General features: G+C 47.7%; 1 protein-coding gene across 1 annotated transcript in view; it reads right to left on the minus strand.

Annotated features, from left to right (window-relative positions):
- Nucleotides 1-304: 304 nt before the first annotated feature.
- The window catches only part of FAM227A (family with sequence similarity 227 member A), a 64,170-nt gene continuing 45,451 nt past the window's right edge, over nucleotides 305-19,023 (minus strand). The window contains exons 11-14 of the mRNA XM_069233160.1: nucleotides 10,173-10,288; nucleotides 1,584-1,695; nucleotides 568-680; nucleotides 305-475 (exon numbers count right to left, since the gene is read on the minus strand). Of these exons, the coding sequence (XP_069089261.1) occupies nucleotides 305-475; nucleotides 568-680; nucleotides 1,584-1,695; nucleotides 10,173-10,288 (512 nt within the window). The remainder of the gene's footprint in view (nucleotides 476-567; nucleotides 681-1,583; nucleotides 1,696-10,172; nucleotides 10,289-19,023) is intronic.

Raw genomic sequence — 19,023 nt, forward strand, 5'->3', positions numbered from 1 at the left:
CAAGATTTTTAAAGTGACCAGTCCAACTTGACAACTGATGCATTTCAACTGAACAGTCCGGCTCAATCCCCAGGTGAATGCATAGGCCACATATGGTACCAGAATATTGTAAAACCAAAATATCAAGTGACAGAAATATTATGTCCTAAATACCATTTACAAAAATATTACCTATTAAACTTAATAATAGACAATCTACACCCAATAGGATGATATTTTTGTAAACAAAATATTCCGACATACAACCTGCAGAGCAATTGTCAGATGGTTCTCCACCCTCGGTACCACCCTACCAAGCTTGAATCTATAAAGGATATGAGAGAGGCTTCTGGATCTCTGTCCAAGGGACCAGTCTGTCATAGCCGGCCCTTTGCTGAGCATCCCGCTGCAGTAGATAATGCTGGACCAGTGGGCTGTGGCCTTTCACATTGAAAAGATTGTGTACAAAGTCCGGCCCAGGGCATGCTGGGTGAGACTGAAGCCAGTTGGGAGAAAAAACAGAAAATTAGAGATACTATCAAACAAAGAATGTATCTAGCTGTGCATTCTCTGGGGGACATATTTTACCTCTTTTGGCACCAAAATTGACCGCGACTCAAATAATTTCGGCTGTGGTGGAATTGCTGCCTTCAGTGGAACACCTTTGTCAGTCTGCAACTGGAGTTGTTTCTGTACAGTGCCTGAAAGGAAACTACTTCTAAGTGAGAACACACATTTTGTCCTTCCATGTAAATGTAAGGGGTCATTAAAGGTAACTCCAAGTTACTAATACTGGTGGGCTTAGTCGTGTATTTGAAGGTGAGCGCAAGTGCTCTTAGACATTAGGACGCTCTATTCCCTGTATTAGAGGTAAGGAATCAAATAGCCTAGAGCTGTAGAGTACTTGCGACTGGCAGGGTGGGCCCTGTTATTAAAGGTAGAGGGGGCACAGAGCTCCAGGGCGCTACATACAGGCTGATCCAGACCTAGTGTTAAAGGTAGAGGCTCAAAGGCACTAGCGAAAGACAGTCCAATCCTGGTATTAAAGGTATAGGGTCACAGAACCTTAGTTCACTATAGAAAGACTGCTACCAGAAGAAGGGGGGTATAGCCTTCCAGGTGACAAGAACAAGTAGGTCCAGCCCTGGTATTAGAGGCAGGGCTGTGGGGCTTTGGGTCCAGTCCTTTTATTAACAGTAGGGGACCACAGAGCTGCACATCAATAGGGGCAGATTGGAACAGTTCTGGTAATAAAGGTAAGGAAAACACAGAGCACTAGGTCACTAGATTAGTGCCAGAGAGGCAAGGGAGCACAGATCTATAGAGACCTAAAGGTAGGATTGTCAAGTCATGGTAATATATGTTGAGGGCACAGAGCTCTAGGTCACTGAAGCAGGCGGGCCCAGTCCTGGTACTATAGGTTGAGAGTACAGAGCTCAAGGTCACTGGAGCACGCTGGTCCAGGTGAGTATTTTAATGTAAGGGACAAAAGAGAGTTTGAACTCATGAGGAACAGGCCAATCTAGCACCATTTCTGTATGGGAATATTGAGGACATTGCAAAAGATCTGAGTGTATTCATCAACTCTGCCACCACACACATACCTGGCATGGTGGATGACCTGGACACACCTCGCTCTTCCCTGGAAGGGTCGCTCATTGAGTTAGTAAGGTTGGAGGAATCCTCACTTTGTTTCAGCTCATGTGATAATGAGCTCTGAGAAGTAATAAGAGATCTTATTTCAGTATGACAATTCCTTGACAGCAAACCAGTACTATTTCTATTCTGTTGCTAAAGTTGGAAACATTTCACTAGTTCCCTTGTCATAAGGGGCATCTTCCACACTAACTGATATAAGAAAGTGCTACTACCCACTCTGCAGATTAGTACAATATACCTTTAGCACCATGCCTTAGATATCTTCAATAGCAGAATGGTCGGAGTGCTTCCCAGGAGAGGCAATACCAAAGTATTGTAATACTGTGTTACACCCCATCCACTTTACTGCCGATGATGGAATTATTGCATTTTGCCACAACTGAGCTAAAGCTGCACTAGTATGGTACCTTTTTTAAACAATGAATGTCTTGTACTGACCATTAAGGGATGGTGCTAATATCTGACTTTAGAGTAGGAAACCATATCGCTATAATACATTCACGATATTTTTTGCTATGCCTGCGAATACCTGACACCGAAAATAAATAATTATGTCTCAAGACGAAGCACTATATTGGCACAGTACTTTTTTTCAACAATATATATCCTACACTGCCCTTGTTCACCTGATTAGATGTAAAGAGCGTGGTTTGATTATATTTTTTTCTCAAATTCGTTTTCCAATATTTACCTAAGTATTTTAAGTATTTTATCAGTATATATTCACATTTGTTTTGTATTCCATGAACATTTAAGTTGCACCTAATTTTTAAATATTTATACAAAAAGAGCACTTGTGCTAGGATACATAGGTAGGTTTTTTACACTGTGTTGCCAAGCTGTACGCATCAAGACAATACATTCTCATTATATTTTTGTTCAACTCTGATTTTTATAGCATGTCTATAGAGCATAGACATGTAAGAATCCAAAACCAGAAAATAATACTTTTAATAATACTACTGTGCCCAATGTCTTATTTACAAGGTAATCTTACTGTTAATTTTAGAAATGTTTTTAAATTGTTGATTAATTTTAGATTGGCACAAAATAGTTAGTGTATAATAACAGACTAGTTGATGGTGTGAAATGTGATGGCTGCGTACAATGGAAGCGGAAGTTCTGCACAGCAGTCTAGGGTAGCTGACACGTCCCATCAATATGCAGTGCATCTATTTCTGGGAGTGAGAAGGGAAATAAGTTGTTTCTATGCAACACTGTTGATCCGCCCAGTTCGTGCACGGATCACAAACAAGAGACCACTAAGAATGGTGGTTGCAGAGGAGGTGATGCGGCATAGATGACGAGGCGCAGTTCCTTATGACAAGGCGGGGTCGATGAATCCAGCAGGTTAAGATGCAAGGTGTCGACTTTGTGGTGTCGAGATAACACCACGGGACCACAGGTGCTGCCGCAGAGTCAGATGCCCTGGAAGACAGTGACACAGCACTCTGGACTCTAACGGTGGGGGGACTTAAGAAGTGCTGTGGTAGTGTCGGGCCAGCGTTGTAGGTCTGGGTCATTTCACTCAGCAGAGACCAAGGCTCCAGTGCAGGCAGCTGCGTGTGGTCAGAGAGCGGTGCTAGTTCCGAAATCGTTTTGGAAGTTGATGCACTAGTTTTTTTCTTGTTGCACCATAACTCACTCCCAAGGGGCCAGGAACTGGATTTGGCACAACTTGGCAAGTCCGGACTCTCAGCAAGAGAGTCCAGGTGCTGGCAGGTGAAGTCTTTGATGTCCCTGAGGTTTCTTAACAGGAAGGAAGCTCAATCTAAGCCCTTGGAGAACTTTTGGAAGCAGGATGTAGAAAGCCCTGTCCTTTCACTCCCAGATGCAGCAAGCAGCAGGCCAGCACAACAAAACAACAGACAGAGTGGCAGTCCATCCGACAGCATCCAGCTCTTCTTCCTGGCAGGATTTCCTCAGTCCTGAAGGATTCAAACTATATGGTGTCAGAGGTCCAGTACTTATACTCATTTCTGTCTTTCAAGTAGGCAGACGTCAAAGAGAAGTCTCCAGTCGATTGGGGACTGATTTCTGTGAGGACAGGCACAGACCTATCAAGGTGCGAGTGTCTGCTCCGCCCACCACTCTGACTCCGGTAGAGCTGTCTGCCTGGTGATGGGCCATTGGGATATGCAGGGCACACCTCAACTCCCTTTGTGCATTCACTCTAGACAGTCACACAAACAGCCCAACTGTCATCGTGAGCCAGAAGTGTATTCAGCAGAGAGGCAGAGGCACAGAATGGTTAAGCAAGCCACTTTCTAAAAGTGGCATTTTCAAATTACAATTCAAAAAACAACTTCACCAAAAGATGTATTTTTAAATTGTGAGTTCAGATACCCCAAAGTCCATATCTCTATCTGCTCCCAATGGGAAATTACACTTCAAGGCAATCCTCGTGTTACCCTAAGGGAGAGGTAAGCCTTGCAATAGTGAAAACCAAACGAAGCAGTATTTCACTATCAGGACATGTAAAACACACCAGTACACGTCTTACCTTTTAAATACACTGCACCCTGCCAATGGGGCTGCCTTAGGCCTACTTTGGGGGTGCCTTACATGTAGTAAAAGGGAAGGTTTGAGCCTGGCAAGTGGGTGCACTTGCCAGGTCTAAATGGCAGTTTAAAACTACACACACAGACAGTGCAGTGTCAGGTCTGAGACATGTTTACAGGGCTACTCGTGGGTGGTACAATCAGTGCTGCAGGTCCACTAGTAGCATTTAATTTACAGGTCCTAGGTACATATAGTGCACTTCACTAGGGACTTACTAGTAAATCAAATATGACAATCATGGGTAAACCAATCACCAATACAATTTAGACAGGCAGCAATTGTACTTCAGCATTGGGCAGCAGTAGTAAAGTGCCCCAGAGTCCTAAAGCCCTCTAGAACAAAATTCAGCCCAGGAACAAAAACAGGAGGTCAGAAGCAAAAAGACAGGGGAAACCATGCAAAGAACTGGCAGGTCTAAAATGTCACACCCACCAGCTGAAAGTGGGGAGAAATACACAAGCTCTTGGGACTTCTCATCACTAAGGCAGAAGAACCTGGAAAGACCACCAGCAATGGTATGTTCTGTTCCAGAGCAGTGTTTTTACCATAAAATCCATTCCATGTAAGGAGATGAACCACCTCAACAGTTTAGGATTCTCACCCTTCATCTGTATTAGCCATCTGAGGGGGCTGTGGTCTCTCTGAGCCCGGAAGTGAGTCTGAAACAAATAGGGTCTTAGCTTCTTCAGGTCCCAGACCACAGCAAAAGCTTCCCTTTCTATTGCGCTCCACCTCTGTTCCCTACTAATGAAGGCTACAGGTTGATCTAAGCCTTCTTTGTTTAGCTATGAAAGCACAGCTCACACACCATGCTCTGAGGCATCTGTTTGCACCACAAATTCCTAGGACAATTTAGGAGCTTTGAACATGGGGGCAGTGCACATGGCCTCCTTCAGAGCATCAAAAGCAGTCTGGCACGTCTCTGCCAAGATGACCTGGTGTGGCTGCTTCTTGGAAGTCAGCTCTGTCAAGGGGCAACAATGGTGCCATACTCCTTGACTTTTCTTTTGTAGTATCCGTTGAGGCCTAAAAAGGCCCCTGCCCTATCTGGCACTTACTGATCTTGGTACTGAGGCCTGCACTGTGCAGGGCCCTCGACACTTCCTGGAACTGGTGCATGTGGTCCTCCCAGCTAGAGCTGAAGGCAGCAATGCCGTCTAGGTAGGAGGCACCGACGTTCTCCAACCTAGCCATGACCTTGTTGACCAGCGTCTTGAATCTGGCAGGGGAGTTCTTCTACCCAAAGGGCATAACACGGAACTGATAATGCCCCTCTGTGTTGAGAACACAGACCTCTGTTTTGGTCCCTCAGTCAAGGCAATCTGCCAGTACCCAGATGTTAGATCAAACGTACTGAAGAACTTGGCAGCTCCCAGCCGGTCAATGAGCTCCTCAGCTTTGGGGATGGGGTTCACGTCAGTCTTGGTGACGGCACTGAGCCCACAGTAGTCATCGCAAAACCCCAGTTAAGATGTGACACTGGGTGGAGAATCCTTGGGGCCCAGAACCACTGGGCTGGACCAAGGACTGTTGCAGTGCTCAATGACCCCTAACTCCAACATCTTACAAACTTCCTCTTTGATGCTGTTCCTCACTCTGTCAGTTCACCTATAAGATTTGCGCTTAACAGGCAGGCTGTCCCCAGTGTCAATGTCATGGGTATACCATTGGGTGACTCCAGGGATGAGTGAGAACTTGGAGGTGAACTGTCTCAGTAACTGGCACCAGTCTCTCTGCTGTTCTAGGGTCAGAGTAGGCGAGAGGTTCACATCCTTCACTGATCCATCCTGCTCTTTAGAAGACAGGAGGTCGAGGAGAGGTTCACTCTCTTCTTCCACCCCATCATCCGTGACCAAGAACATGGTCAACTCAGACCTTTCAAAGTGTGGCTTGAGGCAGTTCACGTGTAGGACCCTCAAAGGGTTCCTAAGGGTCTTCATGTCCACCACATAGTTGACATCACTCTTGCAACCTTTCACCTCAAATGGCCCAGACCAACAGTCTTGGAGAGCACAGGGCTCTACCAGTGCCATCACTCACACTTTCTGACCAGGCTGAAACTTAACCAGAGTGGTATTCTGGTCATACCAGCATTTCATGCCCTCTTGGCTAGCTTCCAGTTTCTACTGGGCGAGTTCCTGGAAGTGGGCTGTCTGGTTCCTGAAGGCCAACATGTAACTGAATACATTCTGGGGTGACTTCTTAGGAGGTTGTTCTCAGCCCTCCTTCACCAAACTGAGAGGCCCTCTCACAGGGTGCCCATACAAAAGCTTAAAAGGGCTGAAGCCAACCCCTTCTGCAGCATCTCCCGGTAGGCAAACAACAGGCATGGCAAAAGGACGTCCCACTTACGCCTCATGGGTTCGGAGAGACCCATACTCATGCCCTTCAGGGTACCGTTGAATCTTTTAACCAACCCATTGCTTTGGTGGTGGTAAGGCATGGTGAACTTGTAGGTAACAGCACATGCCTCCCACATGGCTTTCATGCACAACAACATGAAACTGGTACCCCGTCAGATACCACCTCTTAGGGGAAACCCACGTGCGTGAAGATCCCCATAAGTGCCCTGGTCACGGTGGGCACAGTCACTGGCCTCAGAGGGATAGCTTCTGCATACCGGGTGGCATAGTCCAATAAGACCAGGATAAACCTATTGCCCATGAGTGCCTTGGGATCCAGAGGCCCCACAATGTCCATGCCCACCCACTCAAAAGGGGTGCCCACAACAGGAAACAGTTAAAGAATGGCCTTGCACCTCTTCCCAGATTTGTCACTCGCCTGGCAGGTTTGACAAATTCTCCGAAATGCATCTGAGGTCTTCCTCGTTTAGGGCCAATAAAAGTGGTTGTCAAGCCTGTCAAAGGTCTTCTCTTGCTCCAAATGACTTACCAGTGGCACATGATGAGTCAGACCTAGTAGGAAGGCTTTGAAGCACTGGGCTACCACCAGCACACTGGTTGCCAAGGCTCAGCAACCCTAGGCTTACTATACAGTAGATCATTCTAGTAAATCAGGTGAGGTCCAGAGGCGTCACCATGTTCCTGGCCCTCAGCCTGTTTGTGAAGACCCTCAAGAGTGGGGCACTCTTTGTGTGGGCCTGGTGAGACCTCCTTCCTGGTGCCAATGGGTCAGCTCGGGTATGTCCCCCAGTTCAGCCACTTCTACCTTTGTAGGTTTTGGGCACCCCCCTCATGTTCAGCCTCCTCCTGGACCGTGGGAATCTCAGGAGTGGAATTCCCATGGCCCTAACCGCCCCCCTGCTCCTGGCAGGCACTGAGCCACTTTTTCAGGCCCAGGTCCTTCTGTTTGCCCTCTCTGGTGGCCATTGACCATGTGGTCATGCACGCCCACTCTGGCAATCCTAACATTTGGAAGTGCGACCAGAGCTCCACCTCCTTCCAGGCAGTATACTCCAGGTCATTCCCTAGCAGAAAGTCAACAGGCATGGATGGACTCACAACTACCCTCAAGGAACCTGAGCCCCCTCCCCCAAACTCAAAGAGAACCTGAGCTACCAAACATTGGTGCTCACTGTTGTCTACTGCTACAACCTGGTGGACCACACTAGGGACTCCTGCTCCTCAAACAACAGATGACAGCGGACAGTTGTCATGCTGGATCCTATGTCTCTCAGAGCCTCCACCGCCTCTCGTTGATGGTCACCCACTGCCTGTACTTCTTAGTGTTGTCAGGCATGCTGGTTCTCTGGACCACCTCACCCAGGGAGACTAGGGTTAACTCAGCCGGCTCCCCACCACTAACTGGGGCCAACTGCTCCCCAAGCACTATGCTGGCCATCCCTAGTGACTGCCCACTGGTGGGGGGCTGTGCCCACTTGGGACACCTGGGACTCCCTCTGAAATGCACTTTCTGATTACAGGTGAAACACTTTAGGGGTCCCTTCCCTGCAGCAAAAGGAACCAACTCTTCTTTTCAACAGGGGGTTGGTAATCGTTACCCTGGGAACTTGTTTGGGGCCCTTTTGAGAGCTCCTTACGTTGGAGGGGCCCCTATAATTAGAATTAGAATTAGAATTAGAATTAGAACTGAAGTAACTTCCTGGAAAGTCCTATCACATATTAATCAATCACATGGTTCCCTTTCTGTGGAAGGATTTGGTTGACCCCCCTGCCTTTATATAACATGCATGAACTATGAAAGGACATAATTTAAAGACCATACAGCGTTACGATTCGGCCCTGTGGGATGGGATCCCTGGATATTTTTAAGTCTTGGGGAGGAAGGCTGCATGGCCGCCCTCCCCTTTTTAGTTCAATTTGGCTCAGGGAGGTGGGGTCCCGGGAGCTAGTAAGGCTTTGGGAGTGGGCTGCACGCCCTAACTCCCCTATATATATATATATATGTTTTGGCCTGGATTCCCTGCCTGTGCTTTTGGGGGTGATTTGGCCACAGGGCATGGCTGCAGTGTGGGATTGGATGCCTGCGACCAATCCCCCGCTGTTGCATGGCCGAAGGCCGTGCGTGGGGGGAGACTGACTTTACATATGGTAACAAAATACTACTTTACTTTTTTTTTTTTTTTAAACCTGGAAATTCACTGAAAAAGCCAAAGGTGAAAGTTATGTAATAGCTAGGTGAAATGTTCAGTAACACTGTAACGTTTTAAACAGAAAAAACACAGAAATTCACCAGTTATAGTTATCTCAAGAAACTATAACTTGTGCCCTAAGGTAACTATAACTCAAGCCCTCCCCGTGCACTGCTAACTACCCCACATATTACATCTCTCATGACATCTTCTATGCCATCACTGATAACAACACTGCAACATTTATAATTATTGATAATATAACTGTGCATGGCAGGGGCACGAGTTGTAGTTACCTTGGGGCATGGGTTATAGTTAACTGAGATTACTATAACTATAGCTGGTGAATTTCTGTGTTTTTTTTTTGTTTAAAAACGTAACATTGTTACTGTACATTTCACCTATCTATAACATTACTTTAACCTGTGTTTTTTTCAGTGAAAGTGTGTAAAGAAAATATCCTCAGTCATGCTCGTATGGACCCCTGTTCCCTTAGAGAGATGGAGTGCACGACCAGACGAGCACACTGGTCCAACAAATTGACAGTCCTGAAATTAACAGCACTCAGTCCTTCATGATGCATTTCGGCCGAACCGAGCAAGCTGTCGGTTCGGCCGAAACGCATCATGAAGGAGAATAAAATCTTTTCTTGATGATCTTATCTACACCTGAGCGAGTGCTGTTAATTTTGGGAGTGTCAATATATATGTGTGAGTGTGAGTGTGTGTGTGTAATCTTATGCATAGTATTTAGCTTTATATGCATTTATATAGTTATTAAAAGTAAAAATACTGAGCTGGGAAGGATTGAGTGTTATATGAGTGCTGACTTTCCAACCCTTATAACCTCCATGGAGAACCTTGGACTGTCCTGCTGTTATTAACTTGAGAGTCCAGTCCTAAAGATGTGTGCTTAGTTATGATTTTGGAGTGATAGTGGCACTGGGAACTCTGAATACCAGTGGTGAACAACCTCAATTGATACAGTTGAGACACAATATCCCTGGATGTCCTTGAGCCCTCTGCAAAAGGTCGACACAAGGGGTGTCAGCCTAGGTCCAGGAAAGCCAGAACCGTGTTGGATATTTAGGATATCCACAGTAAATACATTTAAATCCAGTTAATCAAACTTGAGCTGAATTACATAGTGGTTATCCTTAAAATTGGGCATCGATCCATTTCTTCTGGACTCACATTGGACATCCCAGGTCTACCCTCGAGTGTACAGCCCAGTGGAAGAGTTATGGTCTCTGAACCTTTCAGCTTTTTCTTAGTTGCAGGAATTCACATGTGACAGTCTCACTTCAGCTCTACCCATTTGTCAAAGACACTGGCTATGTGATAATTTCCAGATTTTTCCCATTGGATAGTGCTTTTGAGGCTAAATTCAAAACCATGAACATTATAAAAGACTGACTCACGTTACGGGCCATCCGCAGCAGGGGGACACACTTCAGTTTATGCCGGCGCATGGAGGGAAAACGGGAGGACACAGATGTGCCTGTGGGATCAAGGCGCAGTAAGGAAATGGAGGAATCTGGAACAAGGAACAAAAGATTCAGAAAGGTTACAACACAATGATAACTGGGTGCAATACTCCAGGTATCATCCACAGAATTGGATATAATACTCTCCAGATCTGGGCACAATACCACAGTGGTGGCTCGATACTTGGAAATAATGCTCCTGATGAAACATTAAGAACTGGAATCAATATCCTTAGCAAGGCTTCCAGAACTGGGTTCTACAATTATGTTCTCGGGAACTTGACACAACCATGCAGACCACACCCACAGAACTAGACACTGTACTATAGATGCAGCATCCACAACAGGGCCCCCTACTTTGAATGAGGTCCCCAAAACGGCCACGATGTAGCATCCAGACCTTGACGCAGCACTTCAGGTATGCTGTTCAGAACTCTACATAATACTGGAGACAAAGCAACTGGACTTGAACACAATACTGCATAAAACACAGAGCTTCGGGTGCAGATAACTGGACTCAGATGATTACATCCACTTCGGTCTCATGCCTGGATGAAACACAGGTGGCTAGCCCTAAGAAGATTCAAGACTGAAATCCTCATTACAGATTCTTCCCCACCCTGTCAGCAGAGATTCTCCTGGCCACCCTTCACCAATCAAATTCAAGATTATCAAGAACCTGAGGGTCACTATCAACAAGAGAGTCTATTTTTAGCAGTCACATCAGTCAATTCCCATCTGCACCTCACTCAGAATATCATTCCTATTCTTTCCATGAAAAATCAGCCATCACCCATAAAGACTGTAATCTTGTCACACTTTGGGTTATCAACAGTTCCTGGTCACAGGACATGAGTTTCCCATCCTTAAATTTCCTTTCACAAATTAATGTTTTGACGTTTGTCGGTCTCATCAGTTCAACTGAACAGAATCAGAACTACAACTCCCAAAAAACACTGATTTGTTAACAGAAAGCCAAATACTAGAAACAAGCTGCCTGGGTGACATGATCTCAAGCTAGTAACACTAGTTGTACCTGGAATAGGTACTGCCTCTCTACTTCCTACATCAATCAGGAATGATAAAAAAAATTAGACTGAACAAACTGAGCAACAGGGCTGCACAGACAGCACTAGCCACTAGGTAATCTGGAATAAATGTACCGTATACCTTTGCTCGCACTTCTCTGGGTACCACCCATCAGTTCGATTCATGTCATTTTGGTCCTGGCAGAAGGAGATTTAAGGATGGTGGAGAGAATTATTTTACTAGGCCCAAAGTCTTTGAACTCTCCACTAATCTGCATAAAGAGAATTTGAGATCATTTCTCCTACAGGTGTGCTGACCCGGAAGCAGTAACGAGAGCTGCAGCCAGGCCGCAGCCGCAGCCCCGAACTGAGCGAGCGAGCACCGCCAGCCATCCGTCAGTCATCCGCGCTCACCCGCGCCGCCTCTGTACCTCTGTGCCCTGCGGGAGTGCCGTGGTGCCGCAGACGGGACGGGACGGGACAGAGAGGAGGGGAGGTAAGGCTGGGCGCCGAAGGAGTGCGTGAGGCAGCGCGAGAGGAGAGGAGAGAAGGTGGAGATGGAGGAGGTTGACGTAGCAACGTGCAGTGTGGTGTGCAGGGGCAAGAGAAGTGTCTGGGTCAGGCTGGTTGGGCCAGGCTGTCACTGTGGACGCGGGGGGTGCTTGAGGCTTGTGGTTGACCACCCATTGCCTCCATCTCCTGGCTTGCCATCCAACTGCCATCAGCATCTGCACCCCTCCCCGCCCACCCAACCCCCTGGTTCCTCCCCCCGGCTTACCCCTCTTGGTTTTGCCCTCCCCATCCACCCTCACCAGCTCTCCCTCCCCTCCTGTCACCACCTTGCGGTTGGGGCCCTAACCCTCACCTATGCTCCGGGAACTTGCCTTGCACCTTGCCGCCTGCGCCCCCTTGGGCCCTAGTGCCCTCAGCTCCTGAGCACCTGACCTCCCGATCCTCCACCCCAGCACCCCCGCCCCAATCAGGCACCCAGTGGCACTGACAAGCAGGCGGGGCCAGGCAGAGGGGAGAGGGTGGCAAGGAGAGTCGGCACTGGCCAGACCCCACTGTGTGCTGGCGACAGGCAAGTGCAGTGACTGTACCCAGTCACCGCAAAGGGTGTGCCCCAGCATCTGCCGAAGTGGGCCTCCCAGGGTGGGTGTGGCTTGCGGACGGCCGGTGAGCCCCACTTGCCTAGTCAGCAACATCAGCATCGAGATCTCCATACTCTTCCTCTACCTCAGCGGAGCCCAGTGCCCTCACGAGTGGAAGTTCAACAGCTGACCATCAATTCATCCATGTCACCACTTCCACTTCCACTACCACAATCACCACCACAATCACGCGGAAACCCACGGGCTCCATAGGAGGAAAAAAAGGGAAGGAAGTGTTGGAAGGAAACCATATGACCATGCGGTCAGGCAAAATAAGAAAGACGCCCCCCACCCAACAAAATCAAAATGGGAAAAAGGAAGAGGAGACCTCAAGCTCCGGATTGCCAACATGAGGCACAGACTGCCTCACTCCTCATTGAGATCGAGTCAGAGCCACTCCAGGGAGGATCAGAAGAGCAACCCACCTCCAGACCTCATGCTGGGCACAGTCTGGAACCGAGAAACAGCCTGGAACAATCCAAAAAACGCCACACCTCCAACTCCCAAACGAAAATCTACACTAAGTTCTCCTTTTTTAAAAACGATAGACCTGTCCTCCTCTCCAAAGGGCAATGACACACAGGGGTTTCAATCACCACTAATCCTGTTGATCCTCACATATACAGCAGACAGCCTGCCATCAAGAAATTACTCTGCAACAACTCTCCAAGCCCAACCCCTGCTCAGCCTCCCGCAGCTAGTACAATCTTGACGCCTTTGGGGCACTCTGCAAACTTCCTCAGGGCAGAGGTGCACGAGGAGCCCAGACTACTCCAGTGAATTCACGGTTGACTTCCCCCCAACAGAGTGCAGCCCACCAAATTTACCTAGGACTCCGTGGACTGAAAGCGGCGCAGCCTGACTTTGTCAACAAGGTGGGACAGCTGCCCACAGACGCTCTGGCCACACCTTCACTGGCCCCTGATGATGCTCGTCTGGAAAGGGCAACAAATGATGGACCTCCGGCCCCCTCCCCTTCATCTTCTTCAGCAAATATGAAAACAGAGGGCCTCAACACAGGGGCCGACGTAGAAACTCTATCCTACCAAAACACTCAAGAGTGGGAAGATATGCTTGTTGCATACTCTCAAGACTCCCCTTCTGCCACTCGACTCATCTCAGAACCCAGCCAGCAGTCTCCAAATGAAGAAGCAAGGAACAACGTGGCCACTCCACTTCTCAGTCAACCGTCTCCTAGTGGCGGTGCAAGGACCAGAGCAAGCACGAACACAAGCGCCACATCAACAACTAGACAGGACCTTGCCTCAAACCGTCTCAATCTGCATACGGATGGCACCTGGGCTTCCCTGCTTAACACCAGGCATGCTCCTAGTTGAAACACTCCACTATCAATTGTACAAAATGGACGTACAGCTAACCCTGCTCAACACCTTGGCAGTATTCGTAGCAGGCATTGATTAGAAATTAAGGGACCTCAAATCCCTCTTCGTGCACTCACATGAAAACTCCATGAGCCTTCCCACAAACTGCTCATGTGGCCCCATAATAGACAAACTAGCCATACTACCTTTGATGCTAACCAACCTCTGTGCATCTCTAAAGATGGGAGCCTCCAGCCAGTCCGCACACTTGCATCCCTCAGCTGCCTTTCCACACAAGTCCTGGGAAAGATTCACTTGGATCCACTCGAGACCACAACCATCGGCCTGGGAACAAAAAGCGATGACAGAGCAAACTGCCCCATCCAGGAGACTCCAGCGATAGCATACTCTTGTAATCTGACCCCAATAGTAACCGTACCCGTACCTTTAAGGGATATACTCTCCACTGGCAGTCCTGGGGACGACAACGCCATGATGAATCTCAATGCCAAGCAAAGACGCACTCAGCGGAGGAGAGGCCGCAACAAGCGATTCGCAGGGAATGGAGCAATCCCAGAAGCAGCCCCCAAACTAACAATACCTGGCATCTGGGCCACCAATGAAGCTATGTCTCCCGGGCCACCTGCCCAAACAACAATCGCTGTGGTCCCATCCTCGAGTTTGGCCACCAAGCAGAAGAATGCTGCCAAAAGCGACAACCCCTGGTCTGTTGAAGGGGCGGGCATCACTGGGGAACTCCAATCTTCATCTTCCGGAAGTCACAGACAATCTACACAAGTAACTTCCCCCAATCCCTCCCCGGCCCAGCTAACGACCTGTCCTCCACAGGCCCTGGGAGCAACTATTATACCTCCTAGCCCTACATATCACGTACAAGTGGGAAACTCTACAACTAGCAGGTCAAACAATTGCTGGAATCTGGAGGATACCCCCCTCCCCCCAGGAATCCTCTGCATCTGCCACAGAAATTCAAAACTTGACCAGATTCCTCAACCACCACCTCACTAATTTTTCATCCTCACTACAAATCCAAGGGATCTGGTGATATCTTGAACAGGGAGAATGTTCTTTGGCTACTTTCACACATTCCCTCCACAGGCGGCCTCAACTCAACTGAGTAGTAAAATTTCTCCACCCAACTAACATCACTGCTCCCGAATCTACTAAAGCCACATGGAAGACAAGCCTAATTGCCCAAACAATCCTAGGAGAAAGCACAACCTTCGAACACTGGGGTATCAGTATTACCACGCACTGTGAGGTTGGCTACCCAACTCCTCAGCTATCACTGGATTCTGCTCTTGAATCAGGCCCCCAGTGCAGGAAACAAGCTCCTTACTCAGGAGCACTCAGTGTTGCTCTCCGATGTTCTCAAGTTCCTCCACAACTTCAAGGGGCAAATCTCGGCCCAACAAATCCATCACGTCAGCCAACATCTTTTCAAACAATAATGATTTAAGGTGGTTTTCAAAAACAATCAACAACTGCAATAGGCAAGGGTGACAAACCTCAAACAAAAAGATGGGCTCTATATTGTCAAAGGAGACCCTCCACATGTGCTCATGGAACTTAAATGGCCTCCTCTCCAAAGCTCTGGACTCCGACTTCATCCAATACATCAGCACTTTTGACATTATACTAATGCAGGAAATCTGGCTGGAAGAACCATTTCACTTGCAGGGCCATATGTGCTTCATCACTCCAGCAACCAGGAAGGCGAAGTATGGACACCCGCAAGGCGGCCTGGCCACTTATGTCTCTTTAGCGCTCTCGGCCAGGGTCACCCCTTTGCACCCCACCTCCTCCTCCTTCAATATTGTGTCAATTGCCGCCACGATGAGTACTCCCACAGCAGAGATAGTTCTCGTAAACACCTACCTTCGCCCCAAACTCAAACTCAGTGACGCCAATAATCTAGTGGCTCTACTCGAGAACTACATAAGCAGCGGCGTCATAACCGACATCATCGTCTCAGGCGACTTCAATTTGCATCTACTAGGATGAAACCACAACTGCCCTTTCAAGCGCTTGGGACCTTCCCATACAAGGGGCCAATAAACACAGCCGTCCCACAAAGATCAGCAGGGCTTTGCTCAATGGCTTAGAATTATTACAGCTAAGAGCCCTGAACGGCAGATTTAGTGAGGACTCGCCTCCGGCAGCATCATATTTTTCAACCACTGCCTCTACCACAATTGACTACACGTTTGTTTCCCTTCCACTATTTACGCAAGTAGCCTCTTTCCAGCTAGGCAACAGGATCGAGAGCGATCACTGCCCACAGGAATTATCCATCATCCTGGGGATAATCAAAATGGAGAAAATTAATACTGCACACATTACCACTTTCACCACAGACTGTAAACGTGCCAAATGTGGGTAATCAAACATTGATCGAGTCATCGAAACAGCTATGGATCTTGCACTCGAACTAGAAACACATGACAGTGAAGTGCAGAAACGGGTACAACTCACAACCAGGCTTAGTGGAATTTTTGCAGAACCAATCACTAACAGGCGACTGCCACCTCCTGCAGCCGTAACTCACCTGGCACAAGCCCACAGGACAGCACTACGAGATGCAAAGAGAAAAATTAATTCCAGTATAAGGCGACTTTGTGGCAGCCCGGGCAATCCAGACCTTCTGACAATCTAGGGCACCACAAACAGGCACTGAAGAAGCTAAAATGGGCTATCAATAGGAGCTGCAGTGAAGACTTGTGGGCCAGGCTACACTCGGATGCAAGGAGTAACACCAGCGCACGCTTCTGGCGTACAATATGCAACCTCACACGTCCACATCATGGTGCCATTACATCGCATATACCAGAAGCCGTCTGGGCCAAACATCTTGGGGTCCATTTCAACAGACTGATATCACTTAGCATGGTCACACAAAGCACGATCTCGCAAGGAAGTCTTCCCCCACAAAGTCCTCACTATAGACTATGCTCACATTACTCACTGACTCGGTCACTATAAAAAAATTAGATAGCCAAGGGCCAGAGAGAAGGGGCCCGGGACCAAATGGCCTCCCACCCGCAGTCTTCAAGCACAATAGTCCCTTCTGGAAAAAGATTCTCGAACGCCTCTACCTGGAAATAGGAAACAGGAATGGTTCTGCAGTCCTGGAAGGGGTCCATAATCTCCCCCATCTTTAAAACGGGAAACAGGACGCTCCCACTTAGCTATCGTCAGATTGCCTTAATTGACAATGACGCAAAGTACTTTGCAGGCCTGTTATTGGATCATCTGCTTGCATGGTCTACTGAAAAGGGAATAATCCCTACGACTCAAACAGAATTCTCCAAACATACCAAAACTATCACGAACATCATGGCCATTGCCCTTTTAACCGACAAAGCTATAACACTGAAACGTCATCTCCATCTATGCTTTGTTGACTTCAAGGCCGCATTTGACCATGTGGACAGGAATCTGCTGTGGAAGAAGCTTGAAACCTGGGGGCTTCCACATCCACTCCTACGCCTGATAATAGCCCTTCACACGGACACATGGGTCCAGATAAAATTGGGCGCAGGCACTCATCTCTCAAGGCGGAGCCCTATTACCAAAGGATTAAAACAGGGCTGTGTTCTGGCCCCTACACTGTTTAATCTATATCTAGCAGATTTAGCGGGTGTACTCACCCTCACATACTCGCACCCTCCAAAAATTGGGGACCTTGAACTACTATGCCTCATGTACGCCAACAACCTCGTACTGATCAGCCACACAGAAATAGGCTTTCAGAGACTACTGAACGCCACTCAGCACTACTCACCCACTAACGCCTTGACAGCAATCTTTACCAAAACACGCACACTGTCAATTAGATCAAAGGCACCCTCGAGAGCCTGGTATTGGGGTGAGACACAACTTGTTCAAACAGACAAGTATAAATATCTTGGAGTCGTTATTGACAAATCGGGGAGCTTCACGCACCAATGGAAAAGCCTAATGGGAAAAAGCCTAGCCATAGAACTATCTCTAAAAAGACTGCAAACCCTCCTGAATGGACCCTCGTACACCCCCCTCTTAAAAGTGCTAAAAGCCAAGCTCCTCCTCACAATAACATACAGGAGTGAAGTATAAAGAGGCAGGGACTCAGATATCTTAAACCATGCAGTCAGCAAGGGTTACCGGACGATCTTTAACATCCCCAGATACACCTCACCTGCCCAACTGAGACTGGAGTTTGGTCTGCTGAACCAATCCCTGGCTCGAAGTGTTGCCTACATAAACTTCTGGAGCAAAGCCCGTGGTGCCTCCCTCGGCACTCTTAACTACCATATGTGGCAAAATCTTGAAGGCAAGAACACTTCCCCGTTCAGAATCCACTTAGATGATTCACTTAAGACCGGGCTCACCGACTTGTGGAGGACCCCAATCCCGCACAAGGTCTTCAAGAAAGCAGCTGGGAAATCACTTAGGCTTCAGTCACTACTGGAGGCCAAAGCAGCCTTCTCACGAAGGTCTCATGGAGGTGCATGGATGACTTTGCACACCTACACGTCCATGACACCACAGTCATACCTAGGCCAGGGCTTCTCGAGACGAACAAAGGACCCATTCTTAAAGTATCAACTAGGTCTCCTACCACTTGCTTTAAATGCGGCCCCCTGGCTTAGGGACGTAACCAACTCTATCTGCCGCCTGTATGTTGAGAACACGGAAGACCTCCTCCATGTCCTCTGCTCATGAAACCATCTTGCACCAGAACGAAAATCCCTACTAAAGATCAAATTTAATGAAAAAGGCATATGGACACGGAAACAAGCAGTGATGGTGTGCTTTGCACCTGGGGACCTGTAGTTGAACTGTGCTTTGGTAAAGTTTCTAATGCAGATGTCACAAAAGCAAGATTTAATTAATCAGCACCACCTCCCGCCTGTGATCCACAGGAGGTTAGCTCACAGCTCAATGCCTGACAATGGACTATAATGGCATCAAGTGATGCTCTACTCACACTGGAGCAAGCAAAATCTTAAGTAGCAACACTCTATTAAGTTTGAAAACGATCTCCTAGGGAGCTCAAATTGAAACGACTGGACGATGTGTATAATCCCTCGATGGATACTTAGTAACATCAGAAATGTATTTTTCTTTTTTTTTTAAGTGTTTATCTCTTTTTTTCATTTTTGTTATGGTTTTAAGTAACCAAACAATAAATCTTACTATACTTTTACTTTTTTTTACCCTACAGGAAGTAGCTGAAGACTTAGGGCCTGATTTGGAACTGAGCAGGCAGGCTTCTTTGTTA

The sequence above is a fragment of the Pleurodeles waltl genome, chromosome 4_2 (assembly GCF_031143425.1).
Source record: "Pleurodeles waltl isolate 20211129_DDA chromosome 4_2, aPleWal1.hap1.20221129, whole genome shotgun sequence".
NCBI classification, from domain to species: domain Eukaryota; kingdom Metazoa; phylum Chordata; class Amphibia; order Caudata; family Salamandridae; genus Pleurodeles; species Pleurodeles waltl.